The 12,271-nt window shown below is 39.3% G+C and overlaps 1 protein-coding gene across 4 annotated transcripts in view; it reads left to right on the top strand.

The window, feature by feature from the left end:
* Nucleotides 1–2,355: 2,355 nt before the first annotated feature.
* SH3PXD2B (SH3 and PX domains 2B) overlaps nucleotides 2,356–12,271 on the top strand; it is a 133,890-nt gene continuing 123,974 nt past the window's right edge. For 2 of the 4 annotated variants that reach the window (XM_087924517.1, XM_087924516.1), the window contains exon 1: nucleotides 2,407–2,820. In XM_087924517.1, coding sequence (XP_087780643.1) covers nucleotides 2,749–2,820 — 72 coding nt within the window. In that variant the 5' untranslated portion in view covers nucleotides 2,407–2,748. Of the gene's footprint in view, nucleotides 2,821–12,271 lie in introns of all 4 variants that reach the window. The other 2 variants (XM_026696378.2, XM_026696377.2) reach the window with 2 other exon arrangements.

Raw genomic sequence — 12,271 nt, 5'->3', positions numbered from 1 at the left:
TTTCCTTCTATGGCCTGGCAGACAGAAGCCTTCTCCCACATATAGTGAAGTAATCAAGTCCCAAAAGACAATTTGAGCCCTGTTGAAAAAACTAACGTAGAGCTATCATTAACATGAAGAACAAGTCTACAGAACAGATTTGAGAAATTCCATGCAGAGCCTTACTGTAGTCAATCTGTCTTTTTGTAGTGGAGGGAGGCTGAAATTTAAAAAAAGGAATCATCCAGTTGGAAGGTAAATCCAGAGAGTCTAATGTATTGAGAAGTTGTGGAACCTTGTTCAAAGTTAACAAAACAGAATAATTACAAATGCTGCATTTGTCAATTAGTCTCATCCTTCTGCAGTTTTCAGTCTAACACAGAGCAACTCTTCCCCTGGGTTCTGGGGCCATGGAATTGAGCCCATGTTTGTTAGCTGCATGGTTTCCCTACAGCTATATTATGTTTTTTTATTATTGTTTGTTTCTTATTTATTGTATTGTTTTTTAATCTTTGTTAGCTGCTTCGAGTCCTATTCAGCAAGAAGGGCAGCCATATAAATCAATCTAAAAAATAAACTAAGCAAATGCTTCTTTACATTTAGGTGTCCAGATTTCATAATTAATAATTCCTTCTATCACACCCTTATTATTTTTACAAATAACTCAAGGTGGGGAACATATCTAACACACTTTCTTCCTCCCATTTCCCCCATAACAATAACTCTTTGCGGTGGGTTTGGCTGAGAGAGAATGACTGGCTCAAGGTCATCCAATTGGCTTTAATGACCAAGACAGGACTTAAAACTCCTCCGGGTCTCTTGCTTTCTAGTCTGATGCTTTTAATCAGTAGACCAAAGTGCCTCTCCCTACCTACCTAGTACTCAATTTTCTCATATTCATTTCATCTAAATATGCCCACTTCTGCAGATTCTCAAGAAGATTTTGGTGGACAAATATCCAGAAATCCTTTAGAATTCAGTTTTGTGGAATACTGAGGTTTGGATAAGGGACAAAGATAGTAGTAGGAATAAATGGTGTCAACAAAGGTTAAAATGGTGAAACAAAAATTAGAGAAAGTGATTAGATCACTTCACTCTGAGATGCTATTAGCAGAGGTGCCCCAGTTACAAACTCCATAAATGGAAAATTGGAATATATTTCCAACCAAAGAGGAGTGCTTAAAACATCCTTGTACTTGATTGACATGCAATACCTTCTACTGAACACAGTAGATTAGCAGTGTCTTAACTTTAAGCATCTGAAGATGTGCACAAGTAAAGCCATTTTTAATATTATGTATTTATAAGACATAGAAGGTCACCCAACTAATCAATGTGGATAGTAGGGCAGCATACAATAGATCACATTTTAAAATCCCATGTAATACACACAAACTAACAAACACACACACACACCACAATATTGTAGAGGTCGTTTTTAGCATCAAGGGTGTGCCACTCCCATCAATTCTGCATATATGCATGTATATTTTTGCCTTTGTCAAAACAAGAAAGAGAATCTTTTTGAAGTAAGATTGATGCCATAAACATTGGACTATACTGGAGCTGCAAATTTTCTGGAATATGGATCTTCAGTGAACTTGGTTTACTGCCTGGGTCCGAAAAGGTTGTTCCATGCCATTGCTCTGCACTTTTGTTTTGGGGGCATTAATTTTAAAAAAAAGTAATGTCGAAAAGGATAGAGATCTTAATTTATCCCTAATATATTGACGTTTTTATAATGGCAACCACTTTGTTTTAAAATGTCTATGCTGTTCGCTCAGAGTGTCTTGAGAGTCACCGTGGGACACTATAGATATTTCGCTGATATCCCAGCTCAGAAATCACTCGCGTGGCCTCTCTTTTTGCAGCAGATTCGTGAGCTTAGTTGACTGAGTGGTCGGTCGTTTCGGATTCCAACCTTTTATGCGTGTTTTCCCCCGTGGGAGGTAAGGCGCGATATTGGATTTGAGACAAAACTGCTGCTTAATCCATCTCTGTTCCTTCGTTCACTTAGGGAGGGGGGGAAAAGGCGGAGGAGGTCAAGCGGAGGTTAAAACCTAACCATGGAAGAAGGTCTGAAAAGACCCACTCTCCCCATATATCACTCTGCCCGAGTCCTGCAACTTCCCCAGCGCTCTCATTCTTCCTCTTCGTTTTCAACGACCGCTTCGCTCGAAGAGGCGCGCAGAGAGATGGGGCCGGGGGGCTGGGGAGAGGAAGGAGAGAAATCCCGGCGGCTTTTCTTGTTGCTTTGCAATTGATTTGCCTTGCCTTGCCTTGCCTCTTGCCTTGCCTTGCCTTGCCGTTGGGTTTAGCCGGCTTCCCTTCTCCGGCGGGGCTCGTGTGCCTTTAAGAGCCCTGGTGGATTGGAGCACACAACCACATTGTCTGAGCGGCCCTGGCCGGGGAGGAGTCCCCTCCCGCATCTGCAAACTCTGGACAGAGGCAGACTGGAGGAGGTAGAGCGAGAGGGGGAGGAGGAGGAAGAGGAAGCAGACGCCGAGGGTGGTGGGGCTCACTCCTGCCTATCCAAGTTGCCCGCCAGCTGCGCCTAAAAGTTTGTACTGTACGTTTCTGTAGCAGCCGTGATTCCACCACCCTCCCGAAGAAGGGGGCTCTTTCGCCCGCCTCTCTCTCTCTCTCCCTCTCTCTCTCTCTCTCTGTCTCCCCCACCCCACCCCGATTTCCCTCCCTGCCTTTCAGCCCGAGGTTTGCCCCGTTTTCTGCTTTGCTTCTGGGGTTCGCATTGCACACACGACCAACGCTATGCCCCGGAAGAGTATCGTGGAGGTGAAGGTGCTGGACGTGCAGAAGAGGCGAATCCCCAACAAGCATTATGTGAGTCTGGGGAAGTCCGGGGTCGCGGGTGGGCAGGGTGCAGATGGCCAGGATCTGGCCCGTTCCTGGTTTTTCAAATGCAAAAGCGACCCCCTCGGAGCTCGTAGACAAGGATTCTTCTCTCCTTATGGGCGATGGGGAGGCTGGGAGGGGGGGGGGGGACCGGGGGAGCCTAAACTGGCCAAGAGCCTGCCCGGTGGCTATCCTGACTGAGGATGGTGGAATTGCAGTCCAGCGCATCTGGAAGGGCACCAGCTTGGAGCAAAGGCCCGCTCAAGGATCTCCCTCTCCCACCCTTTTGCAACTTCTGTGTGGTCCCTTTCCTTTCTCGGCTAGATTTCTCCACCGTGAATGCTGTAAAGGGAGCATTTCGCCTGTGCTGCAACTTCCTAACGAGCCAAGCAGGAAGTTCTTACTGCTGCCTGGTGTGTTTTGTTTTATTTTATTTTTTCTTTTTCCCTTCTCCCATTTCTTTTCTTTTTTTTTTCAGTATTGATTTTACAAAGGCAGGACTCTATTGACCATCCAGCATTTCTAAGTGACTCCGTTGAGAGTCACCACTTCCCTTGGCTTTTTTTTGTTGTTGTTTTGTTTTGTTTAAATCTCAAAATGTGCTTGAAATGTTAAACTGCTGGAGAGGGTTTGGAGAGCAGCTGCTGTCCTAGCAGAAAATCCCGCTGCATGGGAGTCTCTCCCTGTTGAAGAGAAAGCAGTGGTTTTTCCTACCTGATATGTCTTCTCACTCCATGCTTTGGGTTTCATAGAGAAAGCCATTTGCCTCCCCTGTGATAAGTCAGCTGGGCTTGGATGTAAGAGAGGTATCCTTCAGACAAGATGCTGAAGATGATAAGAGCTGCCTATTCCCATAGACTTACAGCACAGCCTACAAATACAAATGAAGAAAAAGCAGTTTTAAAAGATTTTTTGGACAATCCGAGTTACTGCCCAGTGTGCTTTGCGGACACTGCAGCGCAAGAGAACTCGACTGCATCGGTCTGTAGCACTGGATTCTCTCTGGGGACTTGAATCCTCAGGGGCTGATGCCTGCAATTGGTTGGATGCTGCAGCGTATCATCTGGGGAAAAGCAGAATGCATCTGCAGAATAAGCAAATACCTCTCATTTCAGGGTTTATTCTCATCTTGAGTATCTGGTTTACTTCCTGATGAATCCCACAGTTCACCAGCCCTGCCACCACTTCATTTAGTGCAATAAACATTCCTTATGCATTACAGATTGGGGTGGGAATGCATTGTTTTAAGCCCCCAAAGAGTTGGCTAGCAACTCAACTGTTAAAGAATCCAAGACAATGTTTAATCAATTCATAGCAAAAGTGGAAAGACCATAGGAGTGAAAAAAAACAAGAAACAAAAACAAAAAAAGGTCTGAAGGCTGAAACTGATTGCTCTTGATCATAATGTAGAAAGAAGTTGAGGAGGAGATGGCTAGGATGCAGAGGAGAACAAGGATTGAATGGTGGTGTAGAATGAGGCAGTTTTGTTAGAATACAGGTTTCTCATGTGTTGCAGCCTGTAATTTCTACTTACTGAATTTACAGCAAATGACCGCAATGTGTATACCTCTAGTGGGTGGTTTTATATTCAAACTTTATTTTCTTTTTAGCAAAATATACAGTATATATGTATATATCTTATCAGGCATAAGAGTGCTTTCTCTCTCTTTTGGGGTGATCAATTGACAATGGGAATCCAATTCTGTTCAGATCATTCTGCCTTTGTATAGAGCTGTCTGCTCATCAACAGTGGGCAGACATGCTTACAGATTTACTTGTTTTGGGGGGAAATACTAGAATCTTATCTATAGGGAAAATAGAAGAACAATAGAAGCCCCTTTCCACTTGGAATTAAGAACAAGGAAAGGATATTTCAGGGCATAGTCAATTCAGAAATATGCTTTCAGGATCAAAACTCATCTAAGGGTTTTGTTCCCACATGCAGCTTGTTATTCAGTTATCTTTGCTTTGACAATTTAATTCAAGATTAGGTAGGTAGAAGAAGTTGTTGATGATACTGCTACTAAACAATATGGAGTTAGAAATTGTTTCAAATCTATTGCAAATTGTCCTGATCTACCAGCCTATTGCTGTCTATATTAAGCCTATCGTTGTAATGCTTCAGAGTTTTGTAAATAAAAGAGGTGGTGGGGTGGGGAAACTTCTCAAGGATCTTTGAATGGAACTTTTTAAAGAAGGATCCTGGTTCCATTTTTTTCTCAGAGGAGCTCAAGATGATATGTACGTGATCTCACTAGGTCATGTTTTCATGACAAATACCCACCAAAAAACAAAGACTCTAGTGATGGATCCCACTCAGCCAGTTAAGGTAGAGTAGAGAGTCCATTCTGGAACTCTCTTTCCTAATCTGAGATTTCCTAATCTGAGTACATATGACAACATAGCTGGCAGTCTTCCAAAACCCAATATTGGTGTGAGACATTACAGGAGGGGGGGGAGGGAGAGTGAGATTCAGAGGGAAAGCAGAAAAAAAGGAGAGTGATTAACTTCTTGTGCATATTTGTTTATTTCCAAGCAGAATTTTCCTTACAGTCAGCAGAACTTTATTTCCAGTTAGGTTTGTGTAAAATGATGGACCAAGTGAGTTATATCTGCTGGGGTTTGGACAGAGATAAAGTTGTTTTTCATCTGTAGGCAGCCTGCTGTCATGTTAAACTGAGAGAGAGAGAAAGAGTTATGGAAAGTCTCATTCTTGCCTGTTATTATACATAATAACAGATAACCTTCTGCTTTAAAATGCACCTGAAAATTCCATACAGAGAAATGCTGATTAGACAGGCATTCGTTTTATGGAGCATTAGAGTATGCAAGAAAATAGGAGGTATGAGGAAAGGATCCAGGGTGCTCAATGTTAATATTATTACTGCAGAGCACAGAAAAAGAAGGGTTTTTTTTTTAGTTCTTTGGAGGAACGATAGGGAATTGTGTCTTCTGATGCTCACAGTGTAATCATTGTGATAGTATAGCTGTTCATTTCAAATATTTGTAAGGTTTAACCAGCATAACTTGTGTGACTTAATTGAGCCCATCCTAATTCCTATCTAAAACTGAGCCGCTCTGTAGCATTGCTACAACCACTTGTGTATAATCTCAGACAGTGACTTAGCCTTATAGGAAGAATCTCTTTCCCTTTTGGGAGGGACAGATTTAATTAGTTCCTGGTTTGCTCAGGTCATACTCTGCTGTTACATATGAATGGGTAAACTACACCTTACAAGCTACAACAGTACACGCAAGAGTCATGGCTTGCCACTTGGAATGTAACAAATATGGTATGGCTTGCTACACACTGTTGCTAATTGTGTACTCTATTTAAACATATTTAATTTTGTTCCTGTAGCACCCAACTGTGGTTCAGTGCCAGTTTTGAACCAACTTTGAGCATTAACCTCCTTTCCTTTGCGTGGAACATTTCTTGAGGTTGATTTATATCTGTCCTCAGCTTGTGGATATTTTCTTTCGGAGTATGCAGATACAGGTTGTTCTTGATTGACAACAGCTCATTTAGTGTCCGTTTGAAGTTACAATGGCACTGAAGAAAGTGACTTACAACCATTTTTAACATTTATAATCATTGCGGCATTCCCGTGGTGATATGATCAAAATTATAACATTTGGCAACTGACTCATATTTTTCACATTTGTGGTATCCCTGGGGCATTGTGATGTTCTGACAAGCAGTCAGTGGGGAACAGAGTTCACTTAACAACCATATTAACTTAACAACTGCAATGATTCACTTATCAACTGTGGCAAGAAAGCTCACTTTAAAAATGTCTCACTTAGCCACGTAAATTTTGGGCTCAATTGTGGTCATAAGTCAAGGACTACCTATAGTTTCTAATTCAGAAATGTTAAGTGGGCAGAAAATGCTCCAATTGTTTGTCCAGCATTTTATAAAACAGGTGCATGGCAGGAATGGTCACTTCTGGGGAAGAAACGGCAAACTGAAGATAGCTCCATGATAAACAGAACCAAAGACTGTAATGAAATGAAGAGCCAACGAGTGGACCAGCTCTTCATAATTTCTCTCTAGACAAGTTGTTCTGAGATTACCCACAAATACTCCTCCAGACAATTGCTGCTTCAAGGCAGGTCTGCAGGTTTAGAACTCCCGGGAGGTGAAGGGATAATCATCTTGCTTAAACTACAGTTGGGACCTTTAAAAGGACACTGGAGTTCTTTCCTTTTCTAACTACTTTCAGAAATTGTTTTTAAGTGGTTTCGGCTATTAGGAATCTTTGGATCAGCAAGTTTTATAGCACTGGAGGAGTTTCTTTCAATCCTTTGTGAAATGAGTTTTAAATACAAGTTTAAGGTCTTAAGTTTTTTTTCTGGAATAAATAGCAAATGGGTGATTAAAACTTTAGTTTTAGAAAGTTACAAAGGGACTAATGGTCCAGATAAATTTGAAATACATTTTTTTTTAATTATAAAGAATCCTTCCTGTGGGAAAAATACTTTTGCTTTGAATTCTTAAAAAATAAACACTTTTAAAAATGGACACTAAGGGGAACTAGTTACAATTAAAGTTAAAAGTTTTAACAGTTACAATTAAAAGTTACAATTAAAGGAGAAGAGAACTCGAACTCGGTGTATTAATGCAAAATGTAGCAAAATATTTTAACATTGGACAAGGATATGTTTGAGCAAGACCCAGAATTTCGACCCAGAAATTAATTTTAGCATGTCTGCTTCTATAGGTAGACAAAAGATGCTATGTAAGAGGAGTAAGTATTACCTGAAAAGATTGAGACAGATTTGAAATTGGATTTAAAAATGATTGGCTACAAGAATGACACAGAAAAAGATGTTACATTGTACATACAAAAGAAACTGGCTAATGCCTTCATAATTAAGAGAGATGTTACAAATAAAAATCCAAGAGAGTGACCTGGACTTTGCTATATTAGATTTACAAAAGAGCCTTGTTAAAGTTTGAACTATTTTATGAAAAGGGACAAAGAAAAAATGAAAAGAAATCAAGGTCTAGGACATTATTTAAATCCAAAATCAATATTGCTAGAAGAAAAGGAATATGAAATTGCTTTATTTGATCAAGGTTAAAATAGATACATTGATATCTCTGATAACAATGGAATTTTGCTGACCTTTTGAAAGAAATGATAAATGTTATGGATTTGTTTATAGATAGATGGGATATGAGAAAAAGACATAATTTATTTAAGGGAAAGTGGTAAGTCACTAAAATTGTTTATACTTGTGATGAAGGAGCAAGTCACTTCTTTACTTCTTTTTTCTTTTCTACACCTATTTTTATTTTATTCTTTTATGTTTTTTAGTTTGTATTAATTTTTATTGTTGTAAACTGTAATCTTTAATAAAATTATTATTTTTAAAAAAGGGATATATAATAGGAAAGGAGTCTTCCCCGCCCTCCAGGCTATTTCTTACACAGAATGTGATTCATCATATTCAAATTTCTGTGCACATTGGGGAATGAACCTGAAATTTAATTATCTATATTTCTGCTCACTGTGTGACTGCTTTTGTAGTATTCTTGAAAGGAAAGAACAAGAGTTAGCAATAGCAATAGAACTTAGACTTATATACTGCTTTACAGTGCTTTACAGCCCGCTCTAAGCAGTTGACAAAGTCAGTATATTGCCCCCAACAATCTGGGTCCTCATTTTTACCCACTTTACCCATTTTACCCACTCAGAAAGATGGACTGCTGAATCTGGTGAAATTTGAACTGCCAAATTGTAGGCAGCTGGCAGTCAGCAGGAGTAGTCTGCAATACTGCACTCTAACCACTGTGCCACTGCAGTTCATATTTTGTATGGTGGGATGGTGAACCTATGTCCTCCCACTTGTATTATGCTTTTGATTCCCAACAGCTGTAGCCTGCATGGTCAGTATTCAGGAAGATGTAAACATGCAGCATCATAGCCACATCTGGAACCTACCTGCTATAGGAACTGTGGAAGACCAGTTGCAGGGAATTAATGGTTGGATCAGCCTTCTAATCAGCTGCCATCCAGATAGTCAGAGAAAATTAGTTGTGGATTGAGACAATAATGTAAACAGGGGGCTAGGTGGCCTTCATCGATACTAAATCATTATTTGCTAGTTTGAAAACAGGGAGAAATATTTAATGTCTTCTTGTATGTATTGATTATTTCTTGCAAATGTACTTTCTTTCCTTTTTTTAAATACATTCCTTAGATTTACTTTAAACTATGTGGCCTCATCTGGAGAATACTGAAGAGAGAGGGAGGGAGGGGGGAGAGAAAGATATATATATTTATAAATCTTCATTCTTTGTTACAGGGTATGCTTTACTTACCTTCCTTATGTTATTTAGGGTGGAAATATATTGACTTAACTCCTTGGAATAACCTGAAAATAGTCAATGATGTCATAATTTAATTACAAATTCATGCTTCAATTAAAGACTCACAATTATTACATTTCCTCTTGGCAACTTGGAATCTTTGTCCTCCTCCAAAAATGGAAAGTGCCACCACAAATAAGTTTGCTTTTTTGGATCAGCTACATGACTCTTTAACCCTTAAAAGGAAAATAGGCTTAAGTTTCTATAAACTAGCTTTTAATAACTTTCATAGTAATGTTTGACATATGTTTTCTGTGTAATTTTAATAGATATTTGTTATTTCTGCCACTTGTTCTATATTATTTCTGCCACTTGTTCTATATTATTCAGCTGTCATACTTGTTTAACTCAGTCATCAAAGCGGAAATATAAGAAAAACTTTACTCTGGGTTCTTATATTTCTATATTTTGAATGTTGGATATACTCAGGTTAAGAGCAATTTGATTTGGTGCATATAGTGAGAATAATACACAGACTCGTACATTAGTCTCATCATTTTTGCCATGAAGCTTTGTAGAAAATTCAGAAGAAAGAGGAACCCGGAACAATAGGGATGCAAATATTTATAGGGAGTTTGAGTGGTACAGGCTGGGAAATCCCGGTGCTTTCATTTGTTGGCTGATTTGGGAGATCTAAGCAGATCCTTGTCAGTGTACCAGGGGTTATTTCTATCATTAGGCAAAACAGCCTTTTCCTGAGTGGCAACAAAACTGGGAAAGACCATTGTGAAGATGATGGAATATTTGAGGACCCCTGATAGCATGAGGCAAGCAGAGGAGTTGGGTTTGACCATGGTCATGACCAAACGACAAGGAAGCAGGGTTTGCCTCCTCCATTTTCTTTATTACATCTGTTTTTCTCCACCACAAAGCTCTCTTGGGCAAATCAGTGGCAAGATACACATGTTGCACTAGGATCTTCTTAACTAGCCTTGCTGTCCCATTGTAGCTTAGTTTAGATTTAATATTGTTGAATTGCTGTACACAGTGACCCTGAAACACAAGAGATCATCCCACAAAATCAAAACTAGACAGGAAAAAAAATATTCTGTGCAAGACCTAGTTTTCTCAGCTTGTCATCTCAGGTTTGCCAAGAGCAGTTTGAAACCAGAAAATTCCTGATAAAAGGGTGTTATATGAAATGCATCTATATGTCTCTGTGTATTTGTATGCATACACAAGCCACAAACTATACTTTTCAAAAATTGCAAGGCAAGGATCAAAAATAATAATGAGTCGAATGCATCACTACCACTATAAATTAAAAATAATTGCCTGTAAAATAAGGTATCTAGTATATAAAAATAATTGTTATGCACAGTTGAGATCTGTTTTCAGATGAATGAGCCATTCCCATTTACAAGCAAGTATAGACTTTCTTCTCCCCTCTTTCAGGCAAAACATGAAATAAAAAGAACCAGCTGGAGGGAGAGGAAGGGCAGCAGCATTGGGGAAAGGAAAAACGGAAAGAGAAAGAAAATTGAACTGGGAAGGAAAATAAGGTATAGGAGCCCAGTTTAAGCACTAGAAAAGGAACTAAACAACCGCACGCTTTCAAAACTCAACTAAAAAGTTTGAACGCCACCATGCTTTTCAGGTGCAACATAAATGACCTTTTGCATCTCTCATTGGTTTATTTTCCTCAGTGTCATCTTTTTGTTAGTTTTCCCTAAAATTATTCAAGTTCATCAACTATAGCAGGGGTCTCCAACATTGGCAACTTTAAGACTTGTGGAGTGAAGTCCACAAGTCTTAAACTTGCCAAGATTGGAGACTCCTGAACTATAGGGTTGAATTATATTTACTATCTTTGTGTCTGTAAGTTACAGTGTAATGGATGGATTCTTACATAACACCATAGATATAGGTCAGTCTGATGCACAAGGCTGTTCTGAAGGTGCAGGAGGAAAAAGGAGAAGATATTATGTGCTCTCTGAAAGAAAGGACAAACATGGTTTCTTAAAAATGATGTTGTTTCTGAAATCCTGTGAATGAAATGAGTACTGCCATGAATCAAGATGCTATTTCCATATGAGTAAGACAGATCTGCAACTATAGTTAATTATAGGAACTCCAAACCATTTTTTCCACAATAAGTAGGAAAAATGAGAGTGAGTCATCTTACCATAAGAACCAACGGGCACTATGTGCTGTGTTGGAACCGATCATAAATATTCTATTCTGTCCGTTCTAACCATAAACTTGTCTTTAATTTTCTTCCTAAAATCAGCTGCTTAGTATGCTGTGATGGGTTGTTGATGCTTTCTGAGCTTGGTGGGTCTCCTGCAGATGTTTCATTATCCAAACTAGGTAACATCATTAGTGCATTTGCAAGAAAATAACTAAGCTTAGGCAGCACCAAGGACCCCTCATTTCAACCTGAGCTACAAATATTCTCCTTTATTGGTATGCGATGAGCTTGACAAACTTCCTGCTCATTAAGTGCTATAGTTGTGAGCAGAATACCTGAAAAGTATACATAACTTTACTTGGGTTGTTCAAACCTTATAATAGCAATAGCAATACCTCTTAGACTTATATACCCCTTTATAGTGCTTTACAGCCCTCTCTAAGTGGTAATAATAATCTTTGGAAAGACACAGATCTAGATGATATATGGAGAGAGTGCTATAATGCACAACCTGCCATCCTGTTGTATAGTCTTCCAGATATACGGGTTGTATTTGAGACTTATAACTTGAATCTGGGAAAGAGCTTAAGATCCAGTAATATTTTACAGTAGGAGAGACACTAGCTAAGATGCTAATGGGAAAATATTATTGTTAGAATTATTATTGTTGGAATTCGAGTCAAAGGGAAGGAAAAGAAAATGACGAGGAAACAATAATGGCTTATGATCATCTTGGATTGCTGGAGGTTCTTGGGTGATTCAAGATTGCTGTAGACAGGTTGGCATAGAAGTAAGAGAAGAGAATAGCACTGTATGGGATCCTTCTATTTGGTGCAGAATGCCTAGAGGGAGAACAGGATATGAAGGCACCAAAAAGAAAACCAAACTGTTGCTAATTGCAAGAGGTTGCCAGCCAATTTTAACAAAAG

This window comes from Pseudonaja textilis, chromosome 2 (assembly GCF_049901715.1).
Source record: "Pseudonaja textilis isolate UNSWEBS1 chromosome 2, rPseTex1.2, whole genome shotgun sequence".
NCBI classification, from domain to species: Eukaryota; Metazoa; Chordata; class Lepidosauria; order Squamata; family Elapidae; genus Pseudonaja; species Pseudonaja textilis.
Note: the sequence above shows the minus strand (reverse complement) of the source record. Positions and strands in the feature narration are given on the sequence as shown.